The 18,571-nt window shown below is 50.7% G+C and overlaps 1 protein-coding gene across 1 annotated transcript; it reads right to left on the bottom strand.

Moving 5' to 3' along the window:
• Positions 1-216: 216 nt before the first annotated feature.
• LOC128275736 (extracellular sulfatase SULF-1 homolog) lies at positions 217-10,882 on the bottom strand. Its single transcript, XM_053014345.1, has 9 exons — positions 9,909-10,882; positions 5,246-5,572; positions 4,750-5,180; positions 4,541-4,654; positions 2,644-4,480; positions 2,267-2,580; positions 1,905-2,195; positions 1,733-1,832; positions 217-1,648 (listed from the first exon to the last, which is right to left on the bottom strand). The coding sequence occupies exons 1-9, from the start codon at positions 10,868-10,870 to the stop codon at positions 1,474-1,476; spliced, it is 4,551 nt and encodes a 1,516-aa protein (XP_052870305.1). The 5' UTR covers positions 10,871-10,882; the 3' UTR covers positions 217-1,473.
• Positions 10,883-18,571: the final 7,689 nt, after the last annotated feature.

The following is an 18,571-nucleotide window of genomic DNA, read 5'->3' as shown; positions in this document are numbered from 1 at the left end:
CTATGTTCACTATTCTGTATACAGCACTACTATCATATTGTTTATGTTATCCGTACGATTATTTGTTTGCTCATCTTCACTCGTCGTCGTTTTGTGTTGCTTGCGTTGTCGGGAGTATGGCTTATGTCAAGCCATTTTCGGAGCCATTTTTTGAGCACGATACAGTTTCTCCCCAAAACCGATAACCTTGCGGTCCATAAAGCTTCATCATAAGTGTACGATGCTAAAGCAATAAATATATGGTTTCTGCATATTTGCTGCCGCGTCACACTAAGGGTTGTTGATCAGAAAAATCGAAGAAACAACCGTAGATTGCCTGTAAGCATTCTGAATGTAGTCCTTCTAGCGATATTCTCGAGTAGCAGCCCGTATTGGCAACAAGCGTTTGAAGGGCCGAAGTAGGATACATTTTACAAAAGCCGATAGTGCCCTTTCGTGAATACTTAAAAGGTACCAACTTCTAGACGACCCAGCGTCTTTTTCTATTCCGTAGACTGCCTAACGATCACGTGTGATACTGTGCAAAAATGTACAATAACCTGTCTAGCATAGTCTATATTATTATCTGTATAGCTGCCCGCAAGCCTGGATGTAAAAAAAAACAAACTAAAGAAAGTGACAAGATTGACGTTCGATTAGCAAAATTTAATCAACAACTCTCCCATATGCAACATATGAGAAATAACATTTTACTAAATTAAAATAATTCGACAAATGGTATAAAAACAAACTGGGTGGCTTCGGTTTTCTCTCTCTCGTTACTCTAAACGGAATAGGACTTGTTTTATGACCTTCTGTGGATCTAAATAAAAATCAATTGAGCTGCCCGAAGCTGCTCCCGTTTTTGCCTAACAAAAAGCTTGCTAATGGTGCGCCACGGTACTAAAAGTAGTATTAAAGCTTCCTCCTGTCTGGCTGTCTGTCTGTCTTTCCGCGCTGAGGGCTCGTGAAGCTTGTAGCAACTTCTAACATCTTGTCAATACAGGAGCAGAGCATAGAGAGATTACTATTTCCTACGTGCGCTTCTCTTTTCTACGCCGTGCGATTGTATTGGAATGGCAGTGTAAACCGACGCTTGTGACCGATAGATAGTGTAAGTGTTTCAAAATTGATTATACGGATAAATGTACACAGGTGTTTCATTAAAAAAAAGGCTAAAATCATGGACCAGGATCACACGGAAAACAGAGAGGTACTAAACACTAAACAAACAACACTCACAGATTGGCGGGGTTAGACTAAACACCGTATAAGACCACAGTGCGAAACCCGAGGGGAAACGGTGTATCATAAAGTGGAATCATTGGAGAGCTGGCATCTGTGCAGGGCCGGGCCCTTTAGGGTCCGAAACATTCAGCGAATTGTTCATTTGGCTTGCTTCTCTAGCGCTTTCTAGCGATGAAACCGCAGTATCGCCGGAAATCCCTACCGCCGTTCCCTACGGCTACACTCGATGGTCCCCTGCGGCCGCGTTTACTCATTGTAGATCGTGTGCCAAACCGGGCGTCGGCTGGTTCGGTTTCGTTTCGTTGCACCATTTGGGGCCGTCCCCACGAAACTGAAGTCGTTCTCGTGAGGCGGGATTAGCTCGCCAAACGGTCGGCGGTTGTTGAGCTGCTGCTGTTGGTGATGTTTCCGTTTTCCGTATCTTAAGAGCCCCAAAAAAATAGATAATGGAAGAGAAGTTAGATTAGCCATTGCCCTGCACCGACCAGCCAGTCGTTGGTCTTACTTGTGTTTCTTCTTTCCATTTCCTCCCAAACCTACGCCTCCCGCCAACGTTTGACTACCATCGAAGTCCACCGGATAGTGCCCACCACCAACGCCACTAGCTACACAGCGAGACAGGACAGAAAAGAGACGAAATAGAACACATACAGGCGTACGGAGCATTGCCCACTTACCTCCATGAATTGAATGGTCACGGTGATTGTGATACTTCCGGCGGTTTCCACCGTTTCCGGTACCGTACGGTGTATTTCCGCTGCCCTGGCGGCTACCAGCGTGTACGCCAACCGTACCAAACCCGTTGGCCGGAGGCAACAGATTACTTTCCGGTAGCGCGTTCGGTTCCTGGTACCTTGGCAAGGTGCAACTCTTACCCCGGCAACGCTTCATCTCTTCCAGAGTCTCGTGCAGCACCACCTTTTCTTCGGCCGTCAATGATGACTCGCGATTTTGCGTCTCGAAAGGATCTGCAACAGGCAGGGGATAGACATCAGTTAATCGCGGCTTCCTACCAAGAGCTGCCCGGGAATGACGGTACCTATCCGGAGGTTGTAGTACGTCACCAGTCCGGTGGTGAACTCGCAATAAAGGAAGTTGTGCGTCTGATTGATCGTACGCAGGCAGCTGTACGTGTTGTTGTTGGCGTTCATGCAGAAGCAGAACGGTTTATCGTCCCACATCGGCTCCGTCCGCCAGTGGTTGCTGTCGTGGCTAAAGCAGTTCATTCGCTCCGACAGACACTCCTTCTCCATTTTGGCCTTCTTAATGCGCTTCCGTTCCTTCTTTCGCTGGCGTTCTTCCTTCAACCGACGGCGTGTTTCGCGGGCCAGTTCCTTCTCGTCCGGTTGTGGGCTACGGGTGGCACAAAGTATATCAGCATACGAGCTACAACTCATCAACTGCAAGCTAGCTTACCTTTCCGTCTCTTCGGCACAATAACACTCGGTCGGCGGCAGCGTAGTATCGATGGCCGCGGTCGGAATCGCGTTCTGCTGCACCGAGTTGCCACTGTACGGCGTCTCCAGGGTCCTGTTTACGCCGGAAGGACGATCCTTGCCGACCGTCTTACGACGATCGACCACATTTTTGCGATTACCGCCACTGCCACTATCGTAGAGCGCCGTGCTTTGGTCTGCCGTCGGCGTGGTTGTCGTCGTCGATGCTGTGGTCGCATCGATGGCATTTTGAGAGAAACTATTTTCCTCACTGACTGAGTGGTGGTTTTCGAACGCTTCGGTCGTACTCGATATCTCCCGGCTTGACATTGTCCCCGGTGAAGTGTCGTCTCCTTCGAGACTAGTTCGTGACGTGTTTTGCGTCTCTTCGCTCCTCACATCCCACCGACCATCGGTATTGGCCCCCCACTCGGTCGTTGAAACAGTGGTAGTGGACGTCGACACGGTCGCACCTTCACCCCGATGGCGTCCCCGGGGCGGCGTACGCTGGTTTTGCCCGCGATGACGTCCTCCTCCATGAGCGGTACGATTGAGGGAGCCTTGGCCACTGGCCGGTTTTAGCGCGGGTTGTTTTTCCGTGGCAAATAAACTCGCATCAATCAGCGGCCCACTGCCGTCGTCTTCCTCCACAATGGCTGGCGTGGGCTTCACAACCTTTCGTCGATGTCCGTAGCCGTTGGGGAACTTTCCCGGAGGTCGTCGAACTACTCCTCCGTGCGAAGTCCTTCGCGGAATGTTATTGTCCCCCGATTCGGTAGTTTCCATCACCTTCGAAGGCCCCACCGTGCTGGAGGACGTTAATGGCGCTTCCGTCGATGTGGTAGACGTCGAACGGGGCTCGATGGGGCCACTATCAGGCAGTTCTCCCTCTTCTTCGCCGTCCTCCTCCAGCTGCGAGTCCTCTCCCTGGGAACCGGAAGGCCGTTGCACACGCAGCGTTCGTTTGAAGTTTCTTAGTTCGTTTCGTTTTTCGGTCAGCACGCGCATCAACTGATCCACCGTCATGCGGCTGCGCTTCCAGCTTTGCTCATCACCGACACTCGTGCAGTTGATGCGATCCGCGGTCACTACAAAACAACGCTTCGAGGGAGTGCCGCCCATGATCCCGTGCCCTTCCTGCGCGTCGACCGTATCATTCTGCTGGGTGGCATTTTCCACAATCATCTCCATTATTTCCGTTAGCTGTTGTTGCAGTTCGTGGACCACTCCCTTCAGGTGGTGCAGGGACGGTGACGGCGAGCTAGCATCTCGTTTGGTCCGTTTGCCGCCTTCACTCTCCTCCGACTGCGCCAGTGCCACCTGCAGATCATCGATTTGAGCAGCGATCTGTAACAGGGACTCCATCGCCGGTCCTTTCGCCTCCATCAGCAGTATCTCGTCGCCCTCGTCCGCGATCGATCGCTTCTGACGGACGCGGCGCCGATGGTGATGCACCGCTCGGTGACCACCGGTTGCCGCCGGTTGCCACTTTGTGTGATCGCGTTTGGTTTTGATTTTGGTGTAGAAAAAGTTGTCCGGCGTAAAGCAGGCACAATTGCGACCGTTCGTCGATGGGCCCGCCTTCTTATGAATCTCCGCCAGGTGCTGCTGCAGTTGGCCGTGGAATTTGCACTTGTGCTTTCGCCACCGGCCGTCCTCGCTGGTGCACTGCCACTTTTGGCCGGGGACGCAGTTCTGTTGCAGAGCCGGATCGGCACACTCCGTGTTCAGGCGGTCCATCTTCGAGCGGAACGGCGTCAAATGGTTGTCCAAGCTTTGCTGGTTTTGTTGATGGATGTCGTGCTGGGGTGGTGATTCTACGAGAGAAAGTAAAGAAGTGACACCTTTTTCTTTTCAACGCCTCCGTTCCTGCTTACGGTCGAAAGAATGCGCCTCCTGATGGTCGATCACGTAGTCCTCGGGAAGCTCGCGTCCTTGTTTCTGATCGAACGTATCGGTTTCACCTTCGATTGTGGCATGGTGATCATCATCTGCATAACGTCAAAAGCGAACAAAAATCAAATCTCAAATCTGTCAAATCAAATCAAATCTGCTTCGGAACAACTTTCAAAATCCCTTTACCCACCTTCGTCCTCGTCGTGCTCGTCCTCATCATCCTCGTGCTCGTGAGAGCTAAAATCCAACTCTTTGCGATCGCCAGTGTCGATGTGCTCGAGTCCCGGTACGCTGGAGGCACTCAACGTAGACTGACGGCTGCTTTCGACCAACACTTCCGGTTCCAGCTTCTTGGCCGTTCCGTTCCCGTTCAACAGGTTGAACCGTGCACTGTAGCGTGCGGCTGCTGCGCGTTGCTTTTGTTCCTGAATCTGCTCCGGTGTTTCCCGCCGACCGGAGCTCTCGATGAGGAATGTGTCGGGCCACTTGTCCAGTACCGTGCGGTGTCGGTTCAGTACCAGCGGCAGAATGCTTCGGCCGTCCATGTGCGGCGGTGGAGCAACGCCTCCAATGTCCAGGAAGGTCGGTGCCAGATCCACATTGAGGACGATTTCGTCAATACTAAAATCGCACGAAGAAAATGTTAAGTTTCAGACAATAAACAACGCCAACTCTACGTGACTTACATCGTGGCGGGTTCGATGCCAGGACCACGCATCAGGAACGGAACCCGCACGTCGAACTCGAACGGGAAGCTTTTGCCCTTAATCAACCCGAACTGTCCGAGATGGTAACCGTGATCGGACGTATAGATAATATAGGTGTTCTCCAGCTCGCCCAACGTCTTTAGCTCCTGGTAAACCCGCTCGACTGCCACGTCAACGCTCTGCAACGTTTGCAGGCGCTTCGTCATTAGCAAATCGGTAAACTTCCGATGGATCGGTTCCATTGGTTGCGTCACGCGGAGGATCCACTGTTTGTCCGGGTTCGGTGCGTGATCGTACGCTGGTGTGCTGTGGGCGAACGAGGTTTGTAAACAATATAGAATTAAAATATTTAAAAAGGGAACAAACATCGACAACAGTTTTCCGGCTCAGTATAAAACACACGACCCACATACTGCCGAACCCGCATCTATTCATGCTTCTGAAATGCAACAATAATGCTTTACACATTCAATGGTGCAAAACAAAACAGATGCATCACCGTCATGAATGATGTTGTCCTCCCATCTAACAGCCACCGTGTCCTCCCAACATACCGAACCGATAAATTCTATTCATTTATATGGTTGAGAAACTTTCTGATTTATGATCACTAAACGGTGCCCCCGTAAGTGCTCGCTGAACCGCGACGAGAACTTATCGTTCTCCAGAGGTTAAACAAGGGACATTTACTGCAGTCTCACTGTACGATGCTCTTATCGTTGGACGTTAACGATGTGTACTAGAAACCTTACACTCCTTTACCATGCGATTAGAACAACAAATTTCTGACATCAGCGAAAACAAAACGGGGCATTTATATCGGAATTCGTCCCGCGGAAGTAGAGTTCCGCCATGGTCTCGAATCAATCTTCCCGCACTATCCTCATCAATTTGCCCTGTTTCGATCCCATCTCGCGATGCCACAGTGAAGATGCCCAGTACTTCTTCATTCCGCCATGCAGACACACTTCGAAACGATGAACAAATAGACCGCAAAATATGATTAATTTCAATTAAGTTCTCCACGGTCCAGCAGCGCCCCGGTACGGCCGGTCCGGACGAGTGAGTAATAGACCGGAAGAACGGAATAATTGTCCCCACATGGCCACGCTGGTGGTGGTTTTCGATTCGTTTTTGGTTTCCGTTTTCTGGCTCCATCGGGCCCGGCCTAGATCGATTTCGTTCCGTTTGCTACGGCCAATTGCTGAACACACGCCATGGCGTGTGATAGACCACATAGCGATTCTCCCCCGTCTATTGTGCATGATGCTGAAACTCAGAATGTTCTCTTAGCATGAACACCCATTTATCGAAAATTTCGGACCACAAGGGCAGCATCTTCTAATTGCATTGTTCAAAGCGTATAAAAGAAAACTGAGTAGGAAGCAAAAAGTAAATTGTTTTGACTTCTTGTGTTAAGTAAAACGAAAGCACCATTACGAAGAATGTTGTACAGACGTGATGACAATATGACAACAATATGATATGGATAAACATTAAATTAGAACCAAACCTTTCTGAAACCGAAAATTTTTGTTCCAAAACACGCTCCTTAACAATAAGTGGTTGGAAATCATAATGAAGAATGCCGTGTTGATTTATACAACCAAGCGATGAAATATACCTTGTTTTAGGTATAAGAAAAAAGACGGAAGGATAAGACTGTAAGTCACTTTCCAACACGAATCATAGAAACAATAGAATGTAGTGCATGATTCAGACAAATAAACAGGAACCCTTTGATGGCGAATTACGAAAGAACATTTCCTCTGATATCGTCGAACAGGATTGTTTTACTCCTGAACGCCACTGTTGCGGAGTTCAAAAATGACTCAACCTTGTGAGCCACATACGAGAAAAAGATTTCCATAATCAGTTTTTATTCTTTGCATGAGAATCCGCTGCACATAGCAACGACAACGGTGCATAAATGGCGTTTATCACCGGGAGTGGTAGCGCTTGATAAGTGACTAACGAACAACATTTATGACCAAACAATTTATTTATGTAATCGTGTCGGTGGATAGTAATTGCAAATGCGCCCTCTGGACTGAAGTTTATCTAAAGGATGACCGCTTTAATATGGCACGATTAGTCGGCAGTTTTTATTTCGCTCATTTTTACTGTAACGAAATAAGAAAACACATAAATAAATAAAACTTCAAGTTTCCCTCCTTCAAAAGTATCACCCATTACCTGTATAGTCATAGTCATGATGTTGTGAGGACTTTCTGTACCGCCAATATGCGCCATTCTTATTTGCTCGTTGCTTGATTTTAGTGCGCAACTAGTTCAGGACGACCTGTGAACCTCCCCCCAAAAACGAATAGAATCCGTCCGTAACCGTTTACCGTTGCGCTCCGTAGCAGAACACCACGCGTTTTTGTCCGTCGATGCTGTAGTGAGTTGGTCCGCGACGGCCATCAATCGACGGCAGTGCACGCCACGGAGCGCGTGAGCCATAAATTTCATCCCACTTGCAACAACCAGCCTCTGGCCGATCCTTCCGAGACGGAGCCAATCACCGCACATTCGTATGCAAATCGTATGCATAGTTAAGTTTCAGTTTCGAGTGTTTCAATAATGCAGTGGACCCATTGTGGACGCGAGGCGCCCGCGCTAAGGGCCCAGAGTCGGTCCACACCGGGCCGATCGGTGGCTGTTCAATATCCCGGACAGAGTAAATAAATAAATACTATCACATTATTAACGGGCGAAGCGGGGCACGTTTTTTCCTTCCTTCATAGCAGTTATGCTACTGCTGCTGGCCGCTACTGCTGCCGATGGTGGTACTTCGTAGGACCCCTGGCCGGCTAAATGGACGGTGGCGTGAGATCGATTAATTAATTTGCCATCGCCTGACTAAGCCCGCCCCCGATGGCGTTGACGGGGCGATAGGGCCCGGACAGGCAGGTTGGCACCGCCGGCGCGGTGTCAAGGCTCGTCCGGAGTGATTTATGGTCCACAAGACGCCGAGCGCGCCGGTCGGGTCGGCGGTGCTTTAACTGCACGAAGGTGTTCACAAGTGTACGGCGCAACGGTTTGTAGCAATACACCATTCGTGCATAGTTAATGTGGCGCAATAGGCCGTAAAACAATGTTCTACGAGCGAGTGGCGTTAGTTGCGAGCGCAGTACTCGAACTGCGCGCCGGTCACTACTTCGCGACGGGAGCTTCCCGGTGTGTCCTACGAAGCTTCGGCACCGCCTTTTTTATCCTTTGATTTATTATAATAAATTAGAATTTTAAATCGGCGCATCGGCCCGCGGAATGCAATCAAGCTAATAAAATCAATAATTGTAAACAACTCCGCCTTCCAACTGACACCGGCGCTGATGGCATTTATTTTCCTATTTCATGGATTATTGATGAGCCGTTGCGTCCGCGTACATGCCCTTACTGTCTGGATCGATAAAGCTGACCGATGGAGTGTGACAACAAATAACTGATTCAGCTCATCGTCCCGACACGCCAGAATACAGAGCGAAGTGTTGTTAACGCTAAGCAACGCTTTCAAGGGGGTCCACCGTTAAAAGTTAAGCAAACAAACGACAACAGTGAGCATAAACCCCAACTGAAAACCTACCCTGATGGGTGATAATTTTGGGTACATTAATTATGATCCCAGTCCTACCTGTCGAGCCACGGGCACGGGTTGTACAAAAGAGTGTGAACACTTTAAGCGTTCATAAAAATGGAGATGAAACGATTGTGATAATTGAATCATGAACCGGTGAGCGGCATCGTGAGCGGGAAGGTGATAAATGATTACGCAACACGGTTCGAAAGTAGCATCATCACTCATCACCGAGGTAGATAGAGATATCTTCCTTAGCACACGCCTGCCGACTTCATTGTCACCCGAGTACAGTCGATAAGTAATTGACTGCCAGGGGAGATGTTTATCACAGGCGAACATTTGAAGATTGAAGATACGCAGGAAGATGTCAACAAACAGATTTATCAAACCCGTGTGATGAATGCCCCACATGATGCGCCGCGGGCCCTAGTAGAGATCCTGATTTGAAAAGTACCAAGTCTACACAAATGAAAGCGGATTGTGCAAACATTGGCTATATCTGTCAATTTGGTCCTTCTCATTATGCTATTTTGACAACATTATAATGGTGATCATGCTTTTGAAAGACCACACTGCTTCGTGGAGCTTGGAAGTGGTTTATACAATTTAAAAATGGCGATTTTTAATTAACAATCAAAGAGCGTCGAAGAACTCCAAAAAAGGTCGAGGACGCTGAACTACAAGAACTTAAATCTTTAGGAAAACCGAAAAACCAAATGTGAACTTTTGCTCGCCATGTACAAAAGGAAGTCATTTCTCCATCAGATCCAGTGATTGGGGATGGAAAGCGGATTCATTTTGAGATTTCTCAAAAGAAAAAGTCATGGATCAGTCCCGAAAAATCATCAACTTCGACTGCAAAACCAGATTGATTCGGCAAAAAGACAATGCTGTGTGTCTGGTGGGACCAGAAAGGTGTGGTGTATCACAAGCTTCTTAAACCTGGTGAAACCGTTAATACAGATACCGACAAGCCAAAGCCAAATGAGCCATGAGGCAAAAGACATGGTGCGGTAACTTGGTTCCATGAACCTTCCATACTTGTCAGATCGCGGTACTTACTGGTGCGTGGTGACGTTGAAGAACAGGTGACTGTACTGCGGCGCCGAGTCCTCCGGTCCGTGCGGGGCCGGGAAGCTCATCGCCAGCAGAACCGGCTTCCGGTGGTTCTGCTGCTTCGACTGGCGCAGGAACGCGATCGAGTCGTTCGCGATCAGATCCGGGTAGTAGTCCTTGGCGTAGTCGAACCCGTGCTTGATCTTCTGCCCGTTCATGTTAATACTGTAGTTGTAGTACTTGGAGTTCATGATGAGGCCGCCCCACTCGCGCCAACCGGGCGGTATGTAGGAGCCGTTGTACTTGTTCAGGTACTTGCCAAAGTACCCGGTCCGGTAGCCGGCGTTCGAGAGGTACGTTGCGAACGAGCGCGTCTCGTGCGTCGTCTGCCAGGTCGTGCTCGAGCAGTTGTCGTTGTTGGTGAACACCATGTGATTGTGCACGTACATGCCGGTCAGGATGGAGGACCGGGCCGGGCAGCACATCGGGGTGGTCGTGTAGGCGTGCCGGAACTCGGCCCCACCGTCGCGCAGCAGCCGCAGCGTGCGCGGCATAAAGTTGAGCGATCCCAGCTCCACGTCCTGATCGTCGGTCAGGATCAGAATGATGTTCGGTTTGCGTTCGCGCGTCTGCCGCAGATCGGCCAGCTGCGGTGGCGGCTGTGGAGGTGGTCCACCACCGATGGCGTCATGGGCCAGAATGTTGTCGATCACCCCGCTGCCCCGTTTCTTCATCCGCCCACGGCCACCCTCCTGGGGGGCCCGTACGCGCCGATTCTTCGACGCCCGAAACTCATGGTGCCGCCGGCGGCCATTTTGATGTCCACCTCGCTGATTGCGGCGCTGGGTGCTATGGTAGCCCTCTTGGGCCTGGTCCCACCCGGCGGGTGATTCCTCCCGATGGGCCACACTGCCGCCGGTGGCGGGTGACCGATCCGGTCGACCCTTACCCTGGGCATCCACCAGCATGATCGTGCCGAAGACGATCACCAGCGAGCACACGGCTAGCGCAAGCCGCTGGTTGCTGCGGCACCCGGAGGAGCTTACCCCTAAAACCACTGTCCACTGGAACTTCATGTTTCGGTACGGCAAAGTACGAACACTGGGTGAACACTTTTTCCACTAGCGCACACTAACGGGTGCGGTATCGCGCCTATCACAGTTTCGCGTATCGAATATCGGTTCAGTACGGCACCGGGGGTGTCCCGGGCATGGTGCGGGGATTCGCACTCGTCACAACAACAAGCTGTCAAACCCGCGGCCCCGCGCTACGAAAGAAAAACATTGGCTTCTTGGGGTTACACGATACTCTGGCGGCTTTGCGGCCAGTCTGCGCCAATTCGGGCCGATTGCTGCTACCCTGCCAACTGTTTGCTGCCCGCGGGAGGCCGTCTCGGCCGTCCTCCTTCGCTTTGCTGCGCCGATCGCATTGGTCTCCCGTGGTCCGTTTCACATCATTTTGCACATTTTACAGCTAATTACGCGCATAAAGCTGGTGCAACACGGGCAGAGGCCCGAAGTCTTCGTGATTAATGGCCACCACCAGCCCGTTCTAACGTAGGGCCGCGAATGTGCGCGTTGAAAGTTTCGCTCCGATCGTGTTACGCAGTCCTTCGGCTCCTCGCTGGTTCATTATCTTGTCACGTTCGCGACTCGCGACTCTGGTGCTGCTGCTGATCGCAAGATGTTGTTACGCCGCTGGCCGGCCGGCTGTTGATCCTACTTCGGTGGCGTGTCTGACGCACCTCTTCCTGCTTCCTGCCTGGGTAGCCTGGCAAGGCAGCCTGGGTTTGTTTGCCGTTCCGGGTTCAATGATCGCAAAGAGGATCGAGAGGCTGCAGAGGCCGGGCTAATGAGTGTGACCTATGTCAACGCCGGCATCAACGCCCCCCGGGGTTGGTTCTTCGATCCGTGTTTTATGGTGTCCACACGAACAGTTCCCGACTAGCGAAAGAGAGAGAGAGAGAGAGAAAGAGAGAGAAAAGTCAACAATATGATTAATGTTGCGTTAATTTTGCACATGCTACCAATTTGCTAACGCTAGGCGCGAAATGAGAGAATGGCTACGGGGTACTGAGGATGATTTATTTTTGCTTTACTGCTTCCACTTACTGCAGGACCCCCGTGTGCCCCACGAATCGCTGATGAAATTTAGCACCCTTGAACGAAACGAGCGACGAAGAAAGCTGAACACAGCAAAACGGAGTGAATGATGTATGGCGTACTGCATACCTTGCAGGCGACAGTCACAGGTAAAAGCGCCGGGAGGCGTTAACGAGCAGCACTCTAATGGGACCGACCGGTGAGATGGGTAATACTGTAGGCAAAAGGTAATACTCACGAATAGAGAAAGGAAATAACTGCACAAAATGCTTGGCACGCAAATTCTGTTTAATGACGTTTCAAGTGCGCTCCATGATGTGGCGGTGTATGATACGCCAGCCAACCACAATCCACAAGAATTTTACGTGTTCTTTGCTTTCCCCAAAAAAATCGCCAAAAAAGCAAATCCAAACCACCTCACGTAACAGTATTTTCAGCCCCGCGCAAAAGGCACGAGAACGCGCAGCTGTTAATTGCCCGAGAGTAAGGTGTTTACTTTTGAAGGGATCGCCGCAGAATGGGCAACCCCTAGTCGCTGGCCAGGTGGACCAAAGGAAATGGCAAAGGGCGCACTCGCACACACACACGCACAGCGGAGGTAATAAAAATTCGCATTACATCGTAATAGCGAGGCGATTAAATGGGCAAAAAAGAAACTTGAAGATGTGAAAGGTAGCGAAAGCCGCCAAAAAGCGACCACCGACGAATTAATAACAAGCGAATTTGTGTCGATGTTCTCTGCGAAACAGCGGCCAGCTCGCGGCCGGTCGCATTTAAAAAGTGGAGTATCCACGTTCGCACCGGAAGGGTGCGATCCGACGGCGGGACTACGACGAGGTGCGGCTCAGAATTTTGGGGCACCCTTAAAATGTGAGGTTAAAAGGTGGTCGTAAAGCAACGACGAAAAAAAAATAGATTGCCTCCGATAAAACGAGATTGACGTAATGAAACCATTAGGGGAACCACAAAATCCACTGCCAGCGAGCAAGCAGCGCCCAAAAACACGACGACCAAACTGTTGTTCGGAAGCCGCACTTTTATGGGAACGCTCCCGAGTCGCGAGCCCAAGCGCCGGAAGAATATCGGAAGTAGAAGGTGATTCCGTTCAATCTGCACGTTCCATGCTACCGGGAACCAATCCGCCCTGTTTTGCAGGCTGTTTAATGGGAGAGCACATTAAGCACGAAACTCTAAGGCCAATCGCCGATCCCGCCAAAGGTTTTATTCATTTAATTTCCAGCTTAAAGATGACCACCGGCTTCCATAAGCACCAATCTTCGCACCAAAGGGGTTCTACTTCGATCGACTGAAGCCTCATCTGCAAGCTCGCTCCATTCGCAAATGAACTCCAACCTGCTACAACACCCCACTAACAAGGCTAATGCAATCTAAATCAATTTCCAATCTAACGCCAGAGAGCATTCATCTGGAGGGCGCCCGAACGGAACGGAACGCCCCACAGGACGATATCAGGCCGGTCAGGACGTCAGTATCAATTTCCCCGACACCCGCCCCCCCGAAGTGGACATTCTTAATCTAATTTGCGCCATCACATTGCACCAGATGTCAAAGATGAACGATTCCGAGGGCAATCTGGAGGGTAAACACGCTTTCCGGAGTGGTGCCGGTCCGTCCGTCCGGCTGGCTGGCACTCCCCGAGGGCCGGAAAAACTCCACCCCCCATTGGGATCGTTTTTAATTAATTGAACTACCAAAAAACACTCTCCAACGCGTGCGACCTACACGCCGCCAGTCAGCCCAGGCCACACAGGCGCGGATGCTGCTGTCACTCCTTCTTTTTCTGTTCCCGGGGCGCCATAATTGAGTGCCTTCAGGGCCACACTTTTAAGCTCCTCCGGCAGGCGATATATTGACGGCGGAGTACACGAGGTCCATTAATGCCAGTCCAACCCGGCCAGTGTACGGGATAGAAATTGCGATCCAACGCAATCGCTGCAACCAACAGGTTCGAGTTCTGCGAAACCGGCAAGTTTTTCCGGGCGCATCAGTTTGAGGCACTTCCGGTTGAGGAGAAGACCTGCCTAGGGCGCCCCTAGGGCAGACTGTGCCAGCATTTCCACGGCCAAACACAGTGGACCAAAGGCCGGGCCGGGTTGGGTCGGAGGTCGAACGTTGGGCGGCGAGTAATTAGAGAGTCCATTTGAAGCACTTTCAGGCACCGACCGACAATGGGAGGCTGCCGTTGGGCAGTACTTAAGCTGTCTTGGCCGAATTCTTCTCCCAGAAACGACCACTTTGGTCCGCGGTGGTCGATGTTCTCCATTGCATCCGGTGTGTTGAAGTTTTATTTCATTATACCTTCAATCGCCCGAAATTGCATAACTCCCCTCTGGGCCAAGTTTTTTTGGGTTTGAAGTTTTCCGATTCTTCGGCAGCGGCCGCGTTTAGAGCGTAACCCGGTTGGAGGTCCTATTTCGAAAAGCAAAACTCACGTTGTATGCCACATTTTGCGAACATTTCCCAACCCAAAAGCCGCTGGAAGCCATCATCGGGCGTTGTGGCAGTGTTCCTCACGAAGTCAAGCACGTGCAGTCAGCTCATGGTCTCTCCCGGCCAGCAGGCCCAGTCTACTTAAGAAGCCATTAAGCTCCTGTAACTGCATTTAATAGTCTCCACCCTGCAGCATCTCTGCAGCAAGTTTTTGAGCGGAAGACCAGAAAAAGGGACACCAGCTTAGCACGTAAACTTAAAACAGGAGCGCACACGGCACACCACCAAACACACCCGGACGATGATGTGCAAACGGGCGGGACACCATCCAACGGCAACGGCTGCTGATGACCGTTGGCAAGAGTCACATCCCATCGCATCTTATGATGAAGATGAAGCTCACAACCCTTCCCGGTGAAGGAAGCCCAGTAGGCCATGGGTGGTGTAATTTTGTTTCGAACCAAAAAAAAGTTTCAAAAAGGACCAAAAACTAGGCAGCTAGTGGCGTCCTAGGCGTGGATAAGGACTTCGAAAGAATGAAGGGACAAAACAGCTCTGGCTAGTGGTGCTGCTAGCCTTAATGCTTTTCAAGCGCAGCACGAAGCATTTTGGAGAGAATATTTCGTGAGTTTTATGTTTTTCATGCTGTCAGTTGTTTATGCGACGGTGCATAGCGGCAAAGTACCGTCCCGCTTGATGTGGCCTCGCGCTCACTTGTGTGCTGTGTGCATTGCGAAATATAATATTTTTTGCTGGAGTGGAGCAAATTGTTCACACTGTCATAATCAAGCGCAAAGCAAGACGAACACTATTCGGCGGAGGAAAAAAAACAAGAAAATAAGGAGCATATTATGCACAAACTCGTTATCCGCCGGATTATGACGGCCATTCTAAAGGGTTCGCCAGTTCCGTAAGAAAAGCGCCGTCCACAGCCAGCGTCTTAGAGACAAACAGTTTCAGTCCCAGACGATGCGGCGGACGCCAGAAAAACGCAAGCATCTAGTTTTATTAAATTCTATCAAAAAAAGTTTCACCCAACCGAAAAGGAAAAGACATGAAAAAAGAGGTGAGCAACCGACAAACGATGGATTGAATGGGCGCCACTGGTAATGATACTTTGCCTGGCCTGGTACTGTAATTTGCTTAATTACAAAGATGAATCCTGCGGAAAGTCGAAACAAAACGAAACAAAAAATGGCATCACGCGCACCTCTCGCAGGCCTAGGCAAACGGGCGCAATATTCTAATTTAAAAGCACGGAGAAAAAAGGTGGAAATCTAACAAACGTTGGCGCGAGAGAAGCATAAAAATGATTCATTTAGGAAGACACAGGAAGAATATGCAGCCAAGAACCGACCCCGAAGGCACACACATCGTCAAGAACAAGCTCGAGCTCACGAAGGAAGCTTTCGGTCCGGGGTGATGGAACCACCAGGCTAATGGTTCTCTCGACGCCAGCACCAGTTGGCGGCACCAACAACGGCCAAACGGGATGTGTTTGATTTTCATTTACTCCTCCTTCTGACTCCTTTCCACGAGTCCGTCGACTGGCTCTCGCGTGGGGGGGCCGAAAGATCAAAGGCCAAAGCAACGCCACGTCACGCCACGGCGCAGCCACCCCATTGGCGATGGGTCGTTAATTGAAACGATTGATTTAAAGTCCATCCGGAGTTACAAGGTTTCCGTCGAGAGAACGCTCCCGTCTCATGTGAGCCCACTGTTGATGACCTTCTAATGACCGGTTCTCTCCGCCGCCACCACCACCACCTTCTACGCTCATTTCCGGCCGACCACCGGAGCCCAGTGCTGCTGCAGTGCCCGAAAAGGCTTCACCTCCAATCCCGGGGTGGGCAAACCCCATCGAAGCCTGTGGCCTAATCGGAAACAATGTCAAGCATGATGTTACGCGGCTCCCCAGCATGATCGAGAGCTTGAAGCCCGAAAACGCACCTCACACGCTCAAGCACCAACTCTTGACCTTTCACACCACGCTGCGCTTAGGCAGAGCATTATGTTGGACGTATGTCTTATGTCACGGGAGGGTTGAAAGCTGAGGGCCACCGGGGCAGGCTCGAAATCAAACGAATTGTGCCTGGCAGCCTGGCAGGCAGATGAGGTGATGCTTTGATTGACACTTTACAAATTGATCTCCTAAAAGCATCGTACGCCTGTCGTACACTTGGGAATTTGGAGGCACTTCACGGACGTTCCGTGAAGCAGGGCCCGTGGAGAGCTAGAAAGTGATAGCTTTTACTTTCTCAGCACAAATCCAGCTTTCTGGTTTCATGTGTTAGGGATGTTTAGTTCGATGTCGACAACTTTCATAACTGCCATATTACTCCAAAATTGCCGTTAACTTGTTCTTCCGAAATAGGCCAAAATTACTATTTAATTTGTAAATTATACTGGTTTCAAGCTAGACTTTCTTTCTTTTTCCAAGAGTTACTCAAAAACTGAAAGTTTATCGATCGTAGTCCACAAGACATCCACAAAATTAACAAAAATCCGACAAAAAATCCCCAAACTTCAATAAAAGTTGTATGAAACAAAATGAAATAAAACTGGATCACAGCTTTCAATCTCGTCGGTGCATTTTCAGTCCCAACGCCTTTTTCGTATAGCTGGCAAACAATTGTAGTTTAAAGGCCCTAATGAAGGACGGCAGGACGATTGCATGTTGCATTCGTCTACGTTTACCAAGTAACAGCGGTCCGCTCCGCATTTTGCACAACTCTCAAATGTGGCTCCACGCTCAACTGTGCCAATCTGTGCCAATATCAATCCCCACCTAATCAGCAAAGCTGTCCAACTTTCCAGAACAGGCGCACAACACGTGCCGCGGGCGCGAATGTTAAATACCGGTGCACGTTGTAACCGGACCGGAAAGAGCACCAGAAAGAGTGGTACAAATTATTCCAACCAAACCAGCCGGAAGGAGCACCGCTTTCGGACCGACCGACCGAACGGTTGGAGCGCATCAATCGGACAAACATCATATTGCACAAATTGCATCGCATTGTGTGCTTTCCTATCCGGGGGACCGATCTAACCTCGTCACGCCACCACGCCACCGCGTGGTCCCAATTCGGGCCGTGGATTAACGTGCCAGCGAAAGCACCAGCCCAATGATGCCAAAGCATAAAAATTTCATAACAGTCGCCACCGTATCCGGCCGCCCCGCCTGGGGGAGCACCCGCATCAAACTCGAAACTCGGCAGCTCGGGACAACACACTACGGGGCCGCCGCTTGCAGGGGCAAATGCCATCATTGTCTTCTTGTAACATTTCACCTTTTTTCCATCAGGCGAAGCGCACCGAAGCGTACTGATGCCAGCGTCTGGATGGTTCGGGGCGGCTCTATGCACCGGTTCGTTCGAGGCTGACAGACACGGCACACGGTGGCGCCGGGAAGTTCATTCGACGTCTGGATGTATGGAGCACCGGAGCGGAATATATCCGGATCCGGGACTGGCGTACCTTTCGACGGCGGCAGGTGGTAGCAAATATTTGCGAACCCGTTTCGATTTGGAGTTCAAAATTCTAGTTCGACCGTGCGGGGGAAGGAGGAAAAACTGAACTCCTGTAGTCTGACCTGAACTACTTCGACTTCCGCTCGCTCCCGGGGAAGGTTAAAAGGAATTCCACGTCCTCCGCAAAAGCGGAAACTTTTATGAACCCACCAGGTTCAGCGGATGTCCTGGTAGCAGCACCACCAGGACCCCGATTTGTTATGCCCCAGCGCCGCCGGCTAGTAGTTGCGAGCGCCGATTGGGCTAAAAATATCCACACGCAAGAGAGTAAAAATGTTTAACCTGTCAACCCAATCCGCCGGGACCGGCTGGGCACCGGGAAGTTGCGGGGTCCACCGAAACCCGACCAAACCGCACCGGTGCTCGCCGAGTATCGCCATTAAAGTCCACCCCGCCTAGAAGTGGAGTGTGCTGAAAAATCGATCGTGTCGCAATGTTGAAGGAAGCAAGAGTGCAAAAAACCGGAGGTCACCCGGAGGGGTGCGGAAAAGGATATATCGGGGGACAGGCAAGGCGTGTGTGTTTCGCAATTTCGGGATCCCGAAAAGCCACAACAAATCGGCCCGCGCGCGCAGCGCAGACGGTC

Source organism: Anopheles cruzii, chromosome 3 (assembly GCF_943734635.1).
Source record: "Anopheles cruzii chromosome 3, idAnoCruzAS_RS32_06, whole genome shotgun sequence".
NCBI classification, from domain to species: Eukaryota; Metazoa; Arthropoda; class Insecta; order Diptera; family Culicidae; genus Anopheles; species Anopheles cruzii.
Note: the sequence above shows the minus strand (reverse complement) of the source record. Positions and strands in the feature narration are given on the sequence as shown.